Raw genomic sequence first — 18,470 nt, 5'->3', positions numbered from 1 at the left:
CTATTGGCGGCAATTTTGACGCGTTACGTGCTCTGATACTTATATAATATATCGTTTAATATAATAAATTACGACGAGAGCTTATAATTTATAAATTATAAATGTTCATACAGACACTAAGTGAATGCTATGCATAGTTCCCGTATGTCCTGTGTATCCATATAATCAGTCATCAGTGTTGCTAAATATATTATATGGCATGTTACCTATATTTTATATGTAGGTAGGTACCTTGTTTCATGATAGCAGTATTACATTTTGCTTATTAGTGTGTGTATTAAAGTATGGTATAATTAAGCATAGTGTGTACCATACACATTTTAGACGGTATAATATTAAAATTCCTTTTTTAAAAAAATGTACATAGAATGTAACAAATACCGACAAAAATTTATTATGATATTAAATAAGTAATAATCATTTATTATACGTTTATACGATTACCCTTTACCCGTAATTTTGTAGTATTACGAGGGTCCCCACGAGGGGGGTGGGGGGTCAGATGAACCCATTGTACTAGGGCCTGGACTTTCGAGGGGCCCGGCATTCATGCATAGAATTACTTCAATATATATTAGAAAAATGTTTCAAGTAAATGTTTTTTCAGGATGCCGGGCGCTTATTGTGTAAACATCGCAGCGGCGTCGCGCCGTGCAGTTTGAGAGCCCATCAGGGCCGGATTGGTATGTATCGGCCCATCGAGATTTACACTTCTAAGCGGCCCATTTACATATTCACTGGCTCAAAATTACGTCTAAAATTATTATTAGCTATTATAGGTGACCAATCGTGTTTAAAACATGAATTTATTTTCGCTCAATCACTCATACGACCGGCCCAAACTTTAAGCGGCCCACCGAGATTTTCTCGGTAGCTCGCCTAACCAATCCGGCCCTGGAGCCCATGGCTAGCCACAGGCTAAGCAAAATGTGGGCGGGTGACGGGAGTAACATTTTCGTTGCACGGACTATTATAAAAGTAGTGGTCGCAGATATATAAAAAGACAATATGCATATTTTTATATATCTATATGGTAGGTAGTGGTTTCACCTACGGATTTCATAATAATATTTCTCTAAATAAGTGGGTATGATACGAACAAAATGTATGATCAATATCTGATAATTTGTTTTACTACAGTCTACAATCACATATCCTATAGGCACGTCCATGAACTAAGATAATATGTCTTTGTCCGTGGCACGTCGTAATCATAAAAATATATTCTGATGATTTATCACCAAATATTTTGAATGAATTACTACATTTAAGAAAAATTATATCTGTGGATATGATAAAGGTGGGTAGCAAGAGTCACAGATAACCATCAACAATACTGTATTGTTTATCTATCTCGATGCAGATAACTAATTAGTTAGTACCTGTGTTAGATATCTGTGCCCTGTGGCAAGAGTCTAGCGCTCCCTACATTATTGAAGTAGGTACAAGAGAAATATGATCAAGTAGTAAGTATTAAATTACACTGTCTAGCTATAACAAAGTTGAATTTAAGTGAATAATAGTCTTTACATAAATTATTATTTATATCTTTGAGTCTGAATAATACAATATAATACAAGACATGTACAAATGTTATATTCACAATTAGTGTTCTAAATTTGACTGTTCTTGAAATATTTCATTGAAATTATGAAAAATATTTTTTCTTCTTTTAAACGTGTTCGGATATAGATGATTAGAAATAATAAATTGATTACACACTTAGAATTAAAAAAAAAAATAAATATTATTTTTGTTTATTTATTATTTCATATTTGTATATTCTATATTATATAGTGCTGAAAAATATTCCTGGCATTATTTTGAGAATAAAAATATTTTTTTACATGAGTTTTAAAATATTGTTGTATATCAGCGATCCAAAAGATAACGGTTTGTTATAAAGTTGAAGTCAATTCCAACAATGAATGAAATAGTAGTGTATTTTCAGTAATTATAAAGTGTACAAATGTCGTATAATATGTGTGTATATGTGGCTGAGTGATGTGAAGGTGCTCTGGGCTCATTATTTAATACTTAGATCATATAGTTTGTTATGACTATTATAGATTTGTTAAACAACTTATAAATTATATGTAAATATGTTACATATTTTTTTTGTTTCAAACAATAAACCAACTTATAAAAATATTCATTTAGAAGTTGACGACTATAAACTTTTAGGTATAATAAACATTTTATTTTTATTTTTCATCAAAATAAAATATTTCATGAAATATTTCAAGAAAATAAATTTCATAAAATTTTAAAACCCTATTCACAATATTAGTTTTACTAATTACACAACCTATAAAAAAGTATTGAATAGTCCATACACAACAATAATTACTAATGCTATTTTATAAATGAGCTGTATAATCTTAGAGAGCTTCATATTGTTTATAAACATAATATTGTGAAATGTGAATAAAAAAATAAGCTCCAAATTACGCTTAGTTGACAATCGATTAATGTAATTAATATTTGGTCACATATCAGTGGACAAGTGGCCGGAGGAGGCTGCCGGGGAGCCATGGCTCTCCTGCTATTTTAGTTAATATTCATTTTTTATCACTTGTAAAAAAAAAAATAGTTGGTAGTGCTGTATTATTATGTATCAGAGACTCTTGATTTCCCCCCAGTTTATATTTCTGCGAAGATCCTTGAGAGTGGGTTCAAATAAAGTCGGCAAATCCATAAGATTTGCATCATACAAAATGTATCACTAACATAGGTACATACAAAATTTTTGTTATTATTTACCTAACCTGACCTAACCTAACAATGGTAAATAATATTGCAGTTAACAAAAATATAACATTTATTTTATTTTTTTCTTGCTGTAAAAATGTAAAAATATTACTATTGTTTAGGCCCTTGTATACATATTAAGAGAGGGGCAATGTTGAAATTTGCCAACTAAACGACCGTTAAACCCAACACTGGGTCATCTACTTATGCATGTTAATTTGTAAACGCATCCTATATTTGTTGTAAATTTAATATTTTTAATATTTATAGACATTTTAAAGCTCTTTGTAACTGTTTAACCTTGCATTTTGATTTCTAACATTAATTGTATGCATATATATATTGTACGCTAATACGCTAACTATATGGTATACCTATTGTTAATGTACATTGTAAAAATATGTTCTATTCTGTTCTTCTTTTCTATTTACTATCTTAAGTGTACACAGGGGGGTGCCAGGTATGCCATAACATCTCCTGCAAAGCTATCATAATCATATAGTTTTTAGTTGTAAATGTTATTATTAGAAATTAGAATCATGAACAATAAGATAGTTCATAGTATCTTGGGTGAAGAGTTTAAATATTTTGATTAATATTTTATATTATTTTCTCATGAAAAGACGAAATCAAATATTAATTAGATTTTATAATTATATTTTCATAATCACCACAGGTACCCATAAATAACAAAATAGATTGTTAACTCATGATAATATAGTTGAAATCAAAATTTGTGAGAATTGAGGCTTTTGTCACCAAAACATTCAGACCCCTGCAGTATGCTTATTTTCATATAACCAGGGCGGCGCTAGGATTTGCGGGTCTCAGGGCAAAATAAATAACAGTATATGTGTGGTCTTCTAAATACTAAAGATACACAAAAAAATTTTCCTCTTTGCTCCGCTTAAAAATTAGTTTACATATCCAAACTAACTAGGTACTTACAAAACTTGCTAAACCAATTTTATCAAATATAAACCATAATTTTTTTCATAATATATTATATTTTAATAAATTATTATAAAATAATTTTATAACATGTATAAACACATAGACAATAATAGAAATATAATATTAGTTAAAAACAATAAAATTAAAAAAAAAATAATAAATGTACCTAATCAATATATCAGGCGGAACAATATTAACAAACAATAAAAATTATTGATTACATTTGTCATAAAATTAATACATATTTTCAAAACATTACTTTTCATGATTTTTTAGCAGCAAACTGATTTATGATATCATCATAATCTAAAGATTCAGAAATATTTTTTTTTATTGAAATTATTGAAAGATCAGAAAGGTTTTCTCGACTTAATTTGTTTCTCAAATATGATTTAATTAATTTCAATTTCAAAAAGCTTCTCTCGGCACATGCCAAAGTTACTGGCATTGTCATTAAAATTCTAAGGGCAATACCAATATTTATACTAAACATTATTTGTGAATAAATAATAATAATCGTGAAAAATCTTTCTATTACACATTACTAACACTATAAGGAAAAACATATCACCGGCGACTGACTCAAATGCTCGAAAGACAAAAACACACACAGCACACTAGTGTCACTAGACACTAGTGGTCATACTTGTCTCTACTCTGTGCTGGTGGTGTAATATACAGTATAATATTGATTATCGTAAAAACCGAAATGTATATAAAAATATTAAAAATAGTACCTTATAAGTAAGAATACAATGAAACCCTAAAATGTTGGCTCATATCAATGTACCCAATGTACTACCTAGATTCACTTTTCCACCGTAAAAGATACAGAAGTTGAAAATTGAAGCATTATTTCAACTACCTACTTATCTACTTACTTATGTCCTATGTACACAGACACAAAAATTAAATTAAAAAAAAACAGACACATCATCGTAAAATAAATATATTCATCCCTTTGCTCAGAATCTAAAATTCAAATCAATTACCTACGTATTGGTTTAAAATAGTATATAAGACCTATCATAACTCAAATTATATGTTATAATTCTGTATATCTGTGTGTCCTCTAGTCTTCTACCCACTGATAAAGTAAAAACATTTTTTCTTGATCCGATAAATATCTCTTTAGATAGATTTTACCATACCAATAAAATTATTTCCAAAAAAATTGTATTTTAACAAACGTTCAGACCTGAATATTATGCAAAATATATATATCTGGCAGTGTTGGCTCCTGTTGAAATAATTGAAGAAATCTTAACACGTTTTGTTCTTCTAACATTTCTAAAACAAATTTAATAGAAATTTTATAATATTGCAGATAGGTAACTGAATGAGGGTCAATAATATTCATAATGTATTATGTTTTAATACCTGGTGATTCATTATACATAAGACACTCAATAAAGTATTAATGTTTTTGAAAATATTTTTTTTACATGGTTTCAAGTTAAAATTATAATTTAAAATATACTTATAAGTTTTTACTTTTTTGAATTATGACTTACAGTTTTAATTTCACAAACTGCATTTACGCAAAATTATTATTTCTGTTCTTGAATAATCTTAGAATAAAACCACTCATTACAAAAATGATAGAGAATAATTTTTTTGAGGTAAATATTGTCTCAAAAACAATTTAAAGAACATTAAAATTTACAGTAATACTTTTAAATTTATTATCCTCTAAAATTTTTTTAATAGGTGATTTTACTCTAAGATAACTCAATGATCATAAAAAACAATTTTAGGTGAAAGCGTTTTATCTATGTTGTGCGTGGGTCTGAGAGAGAAAACAAATATTGCGCTGAAAACCACTTCTTAAAATAAATTATGAATTTAACAGATAGTTGATATGATTTAAAAACGTATCTCATGGTTTAGTTTATTCTGTGTAATAAATATTAAATTATATTAGGTACATACCTCTATCTTCTACGCATACAGATTTTGAAAACTTTGTGGATATATTTTTAGTTAGCCTCATAACATTACAATCACAATATTTTGTGGGCATTATTGGATTTGAACAATAAAACCAATTTGTTGCAAAATCATCTATTATTGTCAATGATTCAATATTGGTATAAATATCAATATCATTATTAAATGTTGATGTTAACAAATTTTCATCAGTTTGTAAAGACCAGCTTTCCAATTGTGCTATATAACCCAAACTTGGGGAATGAATTGGTAACATATAAGTTTTAATGCTCGTAACTAGAAAATTATTTACAGATAAATTTGATAATACAAATGCGGGGCTTGATTCAAATGGTATAGTAGTTGTAAGAAAACTAAATTTTTGAATCATAGAACTACTTAATGATGACAAATCAGCTATTTCGTCTTTTAAATCCATTTTTGATAAATCTGTCAAATTAAATATATAATAAATAAATTATTATAATTATTTTTATAAAATTATGTACTTAAAAAAATGAATTATGACATAAATAACAACTTAAAATTACCAAGTAAGAGACTATAATAAATAATAAATATTATATGAATGGTATTATATTATTCTAACTTTTAGGATATTTTATTATATATTAGAATAATTTAGGTTTGAATAGAACAAAATTCCAACATAATATATTATTAAATTCTACATGAAGACTAATTAAAAAAAAAATAAAATAATTTTCAATATTGTTGAATATATAGAATTAGGTTTTGAATATATTAGATTCTGAGCAGAGAAATTTACCAAGTATTAATGATTGTTCAAAAGATGTATCCTCATAAAATAAAATGTCCTTTGGTATGGTTGTAGTTTTTGATGATGATGAATCAGCTATTTAGTCTTTTAAATCCAAATTTGATAAATCTGTCAAATTAAACATATTATAATTAATACTTATATTTATTACTATAAAATTATGTATTTAAAAAAAAATAAATTATGACATAAATAACAATTTAAAATTTCCAAGTAAGAGACTATAATAAATATTATACGTATGGTATTATATTATTCTAACTTTTAGGATATTTTATTACATATTAGAATAATTTAGGTTTGAATAGAACAAAATTCCAACTTTATATATTATTAAATTCTATATCAAGACTAATTAAAAAAAAATAAAATAATTTTCAATATTGTTGAATATATAGAATTAGGTTTTTGAATATATTAGATTCTGAGCAGAGAAATTTACCAAGTATTAATGATGGTTCAAAAGATGTATCCTCATAAAATAAAATGTCCTTTGGTATGGTTGTAGTTTTTAATGATGATGAATCAGCTATTTGGTCTTTTAAATCCAAATTTGATAAATCTGTCAAATTAAACATATTATAATTAATTCTTATATTTATTACCATAAAATTATACATCAATAATTTAAAATAATCAAGTAACATACACTATAATAATAAATAGTATGCTATTATATTGCTCTAACAAAGACATATTTTATGATATTTCATCATATTATGTATTTATGAAATTCTTATTTATTATATTGTTAAATTCAATACTAATTACTAATAAGACTAATTAAAAAAAAAACCATGTATTACCTACCTATCATTTTCAATATTGCATTGTACAAATTTGGTTAGGTTAGGTTTATCGACTATTTTTAAATATGATAGATTCAGCAGAGCAATGAATGTATTGTGATTTTTACTATTATTGTTTGTGTCAGTCATAAATACTCAAAATTATGCCTTGATATACAACTTAAGTAACTTTTACTGGTGGTAAAGTGAATCTAGTTGGTATATTCAAAAATTCAAAATTTAAAATTTCCCAGCAGTTGATAAAATCGTGAGGAAAAACAAAATAAAAAAAAGTGGGTCAGTGTCGCTCTTCTGTTCAGTAAGTTACAAGTGGGTCACTGTAATGGATGGTGTTAAATTAGAATTAAATGTTATTTCATTGTATAAGAAAAACGATTCTGAGAAAAAACGGTCAGTCAGCCTATGATATTACTAAGTATATTTGATGATATTATTGTGAATAAAGTAATTTATATATTTACCTATTTACGTGGAATATTTTTTTAAATTTTCAATCCTTAGCTATAAAAGTTGAACATTTTATAAATTTTTAACTATGAAATAATATTAAATTTTAAATTTGATAAATTTTTTCAAAATTTGAACTTTAGATGCTTATAAAAAAAATTGTGACAATGTATTTTTAATATTTTTTAACTGCTATTGTAACAATATATTAGGAGCCATGTATTAAATTGTCAAGCTTTTTTACCCAACAAATAAAGTTTTATTGATATTCATAGAAAAAAAGACTAATAAAATTGGATACAGAAAATGTTCCTAAACAGTTCAAAACAAATCAAAATATTTTGAAAATTTTATCTTGTATAGAAAATGCAAATACGTATAAACGATGAATGAAAATTTCATGTTCATTTGTTTTAGAGTTACACCAAAAACCAAAATCTATTTTGCGTAAAAATTTCCGTTTTTCCTTAATTATTATGTTGTTCAACCTGGCGCTTTTGAAAACTGTTTTAAATTTTAAATCAATATTTCTTTCCCATCGAACAAGATACTGAAGTTGAAAATCAAAGCATTATTTCGACTACTTATCGTGTACACATACACAAAAAATAAATAAATAAATAAAAACACACATCATTGTAAAATCAATACATTCATCATTTCACTCAGAATCTAAATTAAGGGATAATGTGAACTTTCACGCAAATTTAGTTTTTTGACAAAATTAATTTGGTTTTGGGTGTAAATCAAAAATGAATAACTGTAGATACTTGAACACGTAATGCTAATATTAGAATTTTCTATATTACATAACAATTGAAAATAGTTTAACTCTTTTTAAACTATTTATAGGAGTAAGATTTTTATTAATTTATATTTAATAATTGTCTAAAAAAAATTGTTTGCCTACTAAAAAACTTGAAAATTTGATACTATAGGCCTCAAAAGTTGTTATTAGTGTATTATAATAAAAAAGTTGACAGTAATTCTTTATGAGTGTCTAAAGTTAAAATGTTGACAAAACTCATCAAAATTACCAAAATGTATAAATTATTTTAAATGAGAAAATTATAACAATTTATTTATTTTTCTAAGATTTTAAAATGTAACATACGATTCCTTATAAGTTTATCCACCCTTGAAAAAAAAATAAGTTTAGCGGAAAGTAGTTAAATTAATTTTTTTGAGCGTTAAAAATGTTTTCAACATCGGATAATATTAACATGTCATCTAACAATTTCTCATGGAACAATTTTCTTATTTTATTGTAATTAATAAATGAATAACCGTATATACTTGAAATTAGGTTAGGTATATTATTTTTAAAACTCACTTAAAAATTTGTCTGAATATGTTGATAACTTTTTTGTTGCACAAAACAGCATACTTTTTTTAATGTCTTGAACCTATAAAAATTGATTTATTTTAAATATTAACAATATTTGTAAAACCCTCATCATAGGTATTAAAATAATTATTACGTGGTAATATTATATTAACATTTTATAATTGTGTAAAAATGAATGTAACATTTTAATAACTATTTTTGAAATGTATACTTTTACAATAACCTTTTAACTATTTTTATTGATTTCAAACAATGTTGATAATTAAATTAATGTGAGGATAAGTAAAAAGTTGCACAAGTAGTTCTTAAAACACCGAACACTTAAGTAGATAACAAATATGAGACAAAATCCCAATTAGAGTATTAATTTATTTTAATTGTATGCTTACTTTATAATTCTCTTTTGTTTCATTAGTTTTTTGAGTACCAGAATCTAAATTGTCTTGCATCAGTGATAAATCGCTTTTTTCATTTTTAATTTTAGTTATCCCACTATCATGTGTACACATGTTTTCTAATTTCTTATTTATAGGTATATATTTAATATGTGAGTTATTTATAAATATATCTACCAACTGAAATTTAAACAAAATATTTTTTTTTTAAACACCAAATATTTAAATAATATATACAATTTTTTTTATATCTTAATTAAAATTTACCTGACTTATATCTGCATGATTGGCTTTATAAATATTCTCATTTAACGGTGATGGAACACTCTTTAACGAATGAGGAGTTGAGTAACCTTGAAATTTATACCTCCGAACCACTTCTATTTCAGAACTTATTCTTTGTTGAAAAATTTTTAGCATAATATTAATATAGTCCCTTAATTCATATTGTTGAGGTTGTATTTTAAACCTGTAAACAGTAAAAATAAAAATATTTAAAATATTTCTAATTTGATTGATTATTAAAAAATCTATACCTTAATATCTTTTTAATAGAATCAACCTTTGGATTTGTACACAATACCATGGAAATTTCTAGAGTTTCTGTTATGACCATTATAAACATTTTAAATAGGTTTAATGATTTTATGCGAAAATCAAATTTCCATAAGATATAATTGTCAATATTTGTATTTTCAGTATTCTAAAAATAAATTATATTAAATTTAACCAAGTAAATAAGATTAAAAATCATCAATATTTCATACGTTTAACTTAAAATAAAAATACATACAATTTTACTATACAAGCATAGGTACCTCAGGTCCTAGCCTCTTAGGTGTAACAAAACATATTATCAACCAACCATTAATTTTGAAGATCCTCCTTGTGATTCATTTGACAACATTGATGTATTTAAGCTGTCATTAGGTTCATTGTACAAATCTGTTTTCAATGGTATTGGCTTTGAAAAGTTATTTTTCCTCTTAAGTGGATTCAGTACTATAGTACGACGACTTAACACTTGATGCTGTAATTGAACTACTAGGCCAGCAAGAGGTGATGGATCCATACACATAACCGGATATACTTTTTTAAGGATTTCACTTTCTAGGCCTAGTCTTCTATCAATTGACCAAAAATTTTTGTCAGTGGGATCACTATTATTAGTAATTATGAGGTCTATGTCTCTTTGAATGGACTGTAAAGTGTAATTAAGTATTGTAATAAAATGATGAACTCAAATATAAAATAAAAATCATACTTAAAAAAAAAATATATTTCTAAATTATAATTCAGAAATTTATATTTTTAAATAGATTACCATAATAGAAGGACGCAGTATTAGCCTATACACACGACCTGGAACCTCATCTCTCTGATCATGAATTTCAGCAATAACACATCCAGAATAAAATAATCTGGGTCTAGCTGTAACTAATAAATCCATTAAATCAGGCGGTAGATGTTCAGTTTCCATATGTTCTAATATTGTGTCTTCATAATAGCTGAAACTATATTCTTTCGGTGATTTTGAATTCCTGTCTGTGTTAATTTTTATTGAATAACCTTGGTCTATGGAGTGCAAGATAATCACCAATACATTAGGTTTGAATTCGGTAGGGTCATCAAACAAAACGTCCAGCAAACATGATGGTTGGAAATACTAAAATAAATAAAATTTAAATGATTTAAATGGTTATTGATAGGATTCAAAAGTTGTTGCATATTTTGCATGTTTTTTGTGGATTATTAGATTTGTTACTTAGTAAGCTAGAAGTTAGTTTCAAGACACTACAAAAAAAAATATATTAAAAGTATATAAGGCATATTTTTTTAAAAATATGTAGTGATTTTTAGTTTTAATGGTATATTTCTTAATTTTAAAATGTTTAGACGATAATTGATGATTAATGATGATACAATTTATTTAAAAATGTGTAAATTAAAATATATATATTATAAATACATTAATTTTGAGCAATCACTGTTTTCATATTATATTGTATCATGTTTTTCAAATACCTAGGTATAAAAAAAACCACAATATTTATATTACATTATTATTACATGGTCAATATCCAATTTGTAACTACATAAATATATGTATAATATTCTAATAACAAGAAGAATTTTTCTAAAAGAAAATGTTTAAAGTTATGTATTTGCTTATTATTTGAGTTCTTTTAAAATGAATTTAAGTTGTACAAATATATATTAGGACCTAGGTAGGTATTTATAATTTTTATAATTTTAAGAGTGCCTACCTAGCTATAGGTATATGTTTATAGTCACATTATATTAATTTAACTTTTCTAAAAATATTAACTCTGAACTGTTTATAGTTTTCTAAAATGTTTGTACCTAAACAAACATACTTGTATTTTTGTTTCAGAGCATAAATGCATGCATATTTAGAACTTTTTAAGAGCATCAAGTTACGAGCTCTATTTATTATAAATAACAAGTCTTTTTATATATAGATATAAATATTTATTTATTTACTTTTTCCGGCCACTCATTGCTTTCAGAAAATTTGTGTAATAGTTGTCTGTGTATAGAGTATAATTTTTCAAACAAATTGAATGATTTTTTTTTAAATTTTTTGCTTGATTTGTCATCTTCAAAACTTAATGGTACATCACTCATAAATTCTGGTTTTAATTCACACAATTCATTTTGTAATTCATCAATTTCTTTTTGAAAATCTTCGTCAGTTTTTAGGTTTACTTCATTAAACGTATCTGGAAATTTTTCCATTTCTTGTAACTGTTTATCATCTACTTCATGTTGTAATTCTTTAAACACTTTTTTTTGCACATAACCTTTATATTCTTGAGATAGTTCATTTAATTGATGTTTAAGTTCAGTAAATGTTTGTTTCTCTTTAATATGCTCTGTAAATATTGTAGGATCAGATGAGATTTTTAATTTTTCTTCTTCATTATATGTAAGTTTAGAATTTGGATCCATTTTTAAATTAAATTCATTGCATGTTGAAGTAGGTATTTTATCCGAAGGTATATAATCGTCTACTGAATAATAAGATTCTACTTTTATATCTTCAACTATTTCTATTACTTCATTTATGTCATTAAATTCTTCATCACTTAAGTCCTCAGTATCCAAATCACTATTTTCCAGTGGTTCTTCATAAAAATCATCAATTTTAACTTCCGGAAACTCTAGTATTTCTCCTTCAAAGCCTTCAACATCTACATCAGAATCTTCTTGTAGTTCATTTTCAGAATATTTGATTTTCACTCCAGAATCTACTATTATTGCTCTTTCCAATGCTCCAATTTTAAATTTTGAATTTTCATGTACTTCTTCAAAATGTTCATTATTTGCAATTTCAAAATGATCTTGCATTTCTTCTTCAAATTCTTCTATTTCGACATCAGAATCTTCTTGTATCTCTGTTTCATTTTCTTTAGATTTTACTTTAAGATCTTGGTTTATTTCTTCTTCAGTATAATTTTGTAATTGTTTTTCATTTTTTTCCTGTAATTCCTCTTCAACTTTTTTATAAAATTCTAACTGAACTTGAATATTTTTATTTTCCTCTTTTTGATTTTGGTCGATTACATCTGTTCCTGCCTTACATAATTTTTTTTTTAATTCTTCTTTATCATATTTATACATAAATTTCTTTACTGCATCTTGATAGAAGTCAACAATAATTTTTTTACCTAAAACTGGTTGGGCATGTCCATTTAGTTCTTGTGATATTTCATGATTATATTGTATAACTAAGTCATAATGTTGAAATTTTTCTTTTCTGTCAATTTCTTTTAACTGATTTCTAACTCTTTCATCTTTATTAACTCCTCCCTGTGTTTGTCTTAAGTGATTTTGCTGTGAATCTTTTACTTTAATATCCCCATTAATTTCAATTTCATGATTTACTTGCAACCCTACAGCTCTTTTTAATTCAAATTTTTTGTTTTCTTTGACCATTTTTACACCTTGATTAACTATGCGTATCATTTTATTACCAACTTGTTGATGTCCTTCGTTACATTTTTGTTGCAATAAAATATCTAATTTTTTTAAGAATTCATCATTCAATTTGTGTTGTACAGTTGTTTGTGTTTTGTCGTTGCTTAATTGGTCTAATCTATTATAAAAAGGTGTTAAATCTTGGATAAATGAACAATAGAGATTTTTAAAAATGTTTACAAAAATGGGAAAATAATTCTTCTTAGAATTTTCTTCTGAAACGTCTATGTTTAACTCTTTAAAATTACCTAAATTTAGTTCACTGATTTCATTATTTAGTTCTTCAATTTCTCGATATAATTCTTCTTGGATATTTTGTACGTTTGAAGGTATTTCACAAATAAGTCGTTCAATCCTTGTTTTAACCGACTCATTAAAAGACTCCATATCTTCGTGTATGTTTTTCTGATCATGTAGTTCATGTTCAAGTAAAACTTCACTATTACCTTTCACTTGTGATTTAATTTCAATCCCTTTTTGTGTTTGGTCTTGTGTATTTAAAGAATTAATATTTTTTCTTCCAAAATCTACAAGTACATTCTCTTTACTTATATTTTGTTTTAATTTTATTTCTCTCTTTATGCCATGTCGAAACTCTGAATCTGTATTTATTTCTGGATAAATTAGTTCTTGTTTATTTTCTCTTTCTTTTTTTTGATTAAATTCATTATTTTTTTTTGATTTTTTTTTAACTTCCTCCTTAAAATGTTGTTTTTCTTTATCAATATTTTTCAGATATGAATTATCAAATTCTTGAGGAATTTCTATTTTTAATTCTATTTCTATTTCAGGGTTTGGGTTTTTTAAGTCTTTATTTTGTACATTTGTACATAATTGTTGTTGGAATTTTGAATCGACTTGCACTTGTAAGTAAAATTCTATTTCATTATCCAATCCACTGTTTTTTTCTTGTTTTTTGTCAAATGTGTCGTCATATTTTCCATATCCGTTTACTTCTTCTTCTTTTGTTTGTTGAATGTCTTTTTTTATTGTTTTATCTTTTTCATTGTCTTCATATTTGTCCTCTTGTTCATCATCAGTGTCTATTTTTGTCAAATAACTGTGAGCAATATTGAACAATGTCTATAAATAAAAGTGGAATTATTGATACTTTTCATGATAGGTATAATATGTATTCATTGTATAGGTATCACCAAATACAAATTGAACTTACTCTTGCGATTGCAATTTGCTTATCTGCCGAGTAATCCATGGTAATAGTGTGTATTAAGTAAATACTTAATTCTCTGATTAGTTAGCTATCTAGTAATTTAAAAGTTAAAAAAAGTTATTGTATTAATTATTTTATATAATTTATGTATAGAAAAAAAAACAATTTTATGTCTTATCTCTTACTTTGCTGGCTCAATGAATGAATCACAGAAACACAATTTCGCCTAAAATTATAATAATTATACACTTTAAAACAATCTTAATTACATTTTATTTATTTTTAATATTATTATTTATTGAATATATTTTCATTCAAATAACAAAACCACTCATGTAATTTAATGGTTGGATAGAATATAATTCATGTTACTAAATCATAACTATAGAGTGTCTCATAAAGAATGCTGGATTTTAAACGACTATAAACCAAATTTATTTCTGTAAAAAAAACAAATAACACACCATTCTCTTTAGGAGAAGTTTAAGTAAACAATATTGGGCATATGATTCCCTACTGGGCACTGGCTACTAGCACTCCATTCGTTGAGGACATGTAAAATTTCTTGTTTAAGTTCCAAGCAATTTAGGACTTTGTTCTGGTAATCTCGTGACTTAATGTACCTACATAAGAAAAATTCACACGGTGTCATGTCGCAGAATCGCCAAACGATCATTTTTTTTTTATTCTTTGAAAGAGAAAAACATTACTCGGGTTGCATTGGACTCAGATTTTTGGAATTTGAATAGCTTGATTAATGAAGTTTAAAATAATTACTAGGTTCCTATGTTTGTATTATTATTATTATCCAACCATTGTGTGAAAACCCACTAAATTACTATAGGATATAATAGTATGATCTTACAATTTAATCGTAATTTAAACAGTTATTTATAGTTGGTAGTTATTACTACAGTAACATGACGCGATCATTAGGAGATAACGAGAATTAAATGAAAAAAATATACGGGACGCAGGCGTATGTGACTTAAACTACGCGACTCACGCGCCGAACTGTCGGACGCGTAACAATAAGCCATTTTATCGCTATATTATCATATTAACATTATGCTCGATATTCTCCCTCTTGGGCACTCCCTCACAGTGGCAGTTTTTAGAAATGTTAGTATTTTTATGCTCAACGTGTTCGTGAAATCAGAATTTACCTATCTTACTTACTTTGTACGTTATTGTTAATAGACCACGTAAAACTTAATTATGGGTCTTTAACAATTAAAAGAAAAGTTTATATAATTTATATAATTTACTGACTGTTACGAAAATTTCACTATACCATTGAATTCTAAACATTTTAAGATTTCAAAAAACATTTCTGACATATCAAGTATATAAATGTGATATAGTATATGACTAGACAAACCTAAATGATTATATATTTAAAACATAACTGGGTATAGTACTACCAACCTATTTTATTAGTTAATACCTAATATTTAAATTTTAAACTAATAGACAACATACAAAACATAAATATTATAATATAGTGTTCAGATAATCCACCTTATTATAAATACATTTATTTATTATAGTACCTATATTATAAATAGGAGAGAAATAAGTACAAAATACATAAATAATAATATTATGTACTAAGATAGTTATTATATTATACTATTAATATAATATCTAAAATATATTATACTAGCTGATCCCGTGCATTTCGTTGCCCGTTAAATGTACCAAGTCTATGTGACTCAAACTTTGTTCAGTTGGTTATTTAATATTCGGTGTATGGTTTTAAAAATTTATCTTAACTTTTCCGTTGCCCGGAATAAAAATTCTGATTTGCAGCAGTACCTATATTATTAGGCGGACCCCGTGCTATTTGTACGTAAGTATATGATTTAACTTTAAAGTATCAAAGTTATACCAAGTTTGTCGTTTTTACTTAATTCCACCTACGGTAGATTAATATAATCAATCACACAAAATCCTAACTTAACCGTACTAAAATCCGACAAATAAAAAAAAACAAATTTAACCCATTGTAAATTAACCTATCTTCTTCCCAGAGGTCTAATCTACACACAAACATTAATTTATATATAATATACTAGCTGATCCCGTGCACTTCGTTGCCCGTTAAATGTATCAACTCTATATGACTCAAACTTTGTTCAATTCGTTATTTAATATTCGGTGTATGTTGTTCAAAATTTATCTTAACTTTTCCGTTGCCTGGAATAAAAATTCTGATTTGCAGCAGTACCTATATTATTAGGCGGACCCCGTGCTGTTTGTACGTAAGTATATGATTTAACTTTAAAGTATCAAAGTTATACCAAGTTTGTCGTTTTTACTTAATTCCACCTACGGTAGATTAATATAATCAATCACACAAAATCCTAACTTAACCGTACTAAAATCCGACAAATAAAAAAAAACAAATTTAACCCATTGTAAATTAACCTATCTTCTTCCCAGAGGTCTAATCTACACACAAACATTAATTTATATATAATATACTAGCTGATCCCGTGCACTTCGTTGCCCGTTAAATGTATCAACTCTAAATGACTCAAACTTTGTTCAATTCGTTATTTAATATTCGGTGTATGTTGTTCAAAATATATCTTAACTTTTCCGTTGCCTGGAATAAAAATTCTGATTCGCAGCAGTACATTATCAAGTAGGCAATCTACCTGTTGTAGATCGCGGACCCCACCGTGCTGTTTGTACGTAAGTGTATGATTTAACTCTAAAGTATCAAAGTTATACCAAGTTTTTTGTTTTTACTTAATTCCACCTACGATGGATTAATATAATCAATTTATACAAAATCCTATCCTAACCTAACCGTACTGAAGAATAAAAAAAAACAAAGTTAACCCTTTGTAAATTAACCTACCTTCTTCCCAGAGGTCTAATCTACCCACAAACATTAATTTATATATATATCTAACTATATATATACAGAGATTATAACTATACAGACTAAACTCTGGAACTACTTATCAGATCTTCTTGTATATTATATTATATATATGTATATTGACAAAAAATAATAATACAAATCAACAAACTTGCCCGATTAACCAACAGCAACCAATATATAATACACTATTATTATTTTAATCTGCAATAATAAACTAAATTTTTATTTTATTAATTAGTTATTTTTTTGCGGACAGATGGCGCCACTATCGTATTTTTTACATCCAGATCTCCTACTTTTCCGGTGGATTTTCCTAAAATTTTCTTTCGTAAAAACCTTCTCCGTGAAATACTCTTTCGTTTAAAAAAAATCAAGAAGATCTGATAAGTTCCAGAGTTTAGCTTGTAGAGATATTTTCATTTCACATTTATATAGTTAGATAGTTTAGTAAACTAACTTACTCTTGAGGATTTTTTTTTTATAATTTTTTCCAAATAATCTATTTATTCCAACTAATAATTGGTTTTCCAGGTGTATAATTTTTATTTTGCATAATTTTAACAATATTAACGGATATTATAGACGGGAGAACTGTGGCGTGGCGAATTTCATTAACTTATGAGGCACATAATTTATATTAATAGTTATAAATACTTATATATAAATAATTACGTATTTACGTAATGATAACTGAGAATGATTGGCTTAGTCTTAGTGTGTACTTAATAAAACATTATTTACTATACCTATGGGAAATTCCCCTAGTCTCCAGGACACCCACCACCCTTAAAGCTGAGGCACGTGCCTCAAATAAAGTCCTTCGTCACGCCACTGGACTCCATAGTGTAAAGAGTCAACGTTATCCACATTAGGTATTTAATATTATTATTTATTACTGCAGCTCTGCAGGCATATTAGTTATAACAATTATAAGACAAATTACTCTAAAACACTTATAAACGTAAA

The 18,470-nt window shown here is 26.3% G+C and overlaps 2 protein-coding genes across 5 annotated transcripts in view; both read right to left on the bottom strand.

Annotated features, from left to right (window-relative positions):
- Window positions 1-3,875: 3,875 nt before the first annotated feature.
- LOC132936079 (uncharacterized) lies at window positions 3,876-6,540 on the bottom strand. The gene is made up of 3 exons (XM_061002758.1): window positions 6,425-6,540; window positions 5,638-6,084; window positions 3,876-4,995 (listed from the first exon to the last, which is right to left on the bottom strand). The coding sequence occupies exons 2-3, from the start codon at window positions 6,071-6,073 to the stop codon at window positions 4,898-4,900; spliced, it is 534 nt and encodes a 177-aa protein (XP_060858741.1). The 5' UTR covers window positions 6,074-6,084; window positions 6,425-6,540; the 3' UTR covers window positions 3,876-4,897.
- LOC132936077 (MATH and LRR domain-containing protein PFE0570w-like) overlaps window positions 6,246-18,470 on the bottom strand; it is a 38,203-nt gene continuing 25,978 nt past the window's right edge. For 3 of the 4 annotated variants that reach the window (XM_061002755.1, XM_061002756.1, XM_061002754.1), the window contains 11 exons: window positions 14,794-14,834; window positions 14,612-14,700; window positions 11,941-14,520; window positions 10,760-11,101; window positions 10,301-10,636; window positions 9,972-10,138; window positions 9,703-9,904; window positions 9,430-9,615; window positions 9,026-9,098; window positions 6,879-6,998; window positions 6,246-6,544 (listed from right to left, as the gene is read on the bottom strand). In XM_061002755.1, coding sequence (XP_060858738.1) covers window positions 6,516-6,544; window positions 6,879-6,998; window positions 9,026-9,098; window positions 9,430-9,615; window positions 9,703-9,904; window positions 9,972-10,138; window positions 10,301-10,636; window positions 10,760-11,101; window positions 11,941-14,520; window positions 14,612-14,650 — 4,074 coding nt within the window. In that variant the 5' untranslated portion in view covers window positions 14,651-14,700; window positions 14,794-14,834 and the 3' untranslated portion in view covers window positions 6,246-6,515. Of the gene's footprint in view, window positions 6,545-6,878; window positions 6,999-9,025; window positions 9,099-9,425; window positions 9,616-9,702; window positions 9,905-9,971; window positions 10,139-10,300; window positions 10,637-10,759; window positions 11,102-11,940; window positions 14,521-14,611; window positions 14,701-14,793; window positions 14,835-18,470 lie in introns of those variants that run through there. The other variant, XM_061002757.1, reaches the window with a different exon arrangement.

The sequence above is a fragment of the Metopolophium dirhodum genome, chromosome 1, assembly GCF_019925205.1.
Source record: "Metopolophium dirhodum isolate CAU chromosome 1, ASM1992520v1, whole genome shotgun sequence".
NCBI lineage: Eukaryota > Metazoa > Arthropoda > Insecta > Hemiptera > Aphididae > Metopolophium > Metopolophium dirhodum.
Note: the sequence above shows the minus strand (reverse complement) of the source record. Positions and strands in the feature narration are given on the sequence as shown.

Bases quoted from the DNA above. Each gene is read 5' to 3' on its own strand.
- LOC132936079 (XM_061002758.1), bottom strand. From the start codon at position 6,073: ATGGATTTAAAAGACGAAATAGCTGATTTGTCATCATTAAGTAGTTCT. The intron at 4,996-5,637 runs GTATGTACCTAA...AATTTGTTTTAG, and splicing joins TGTATGCGTAGAAGATAGAG to AAATGTTAGAAGAACAAAAC.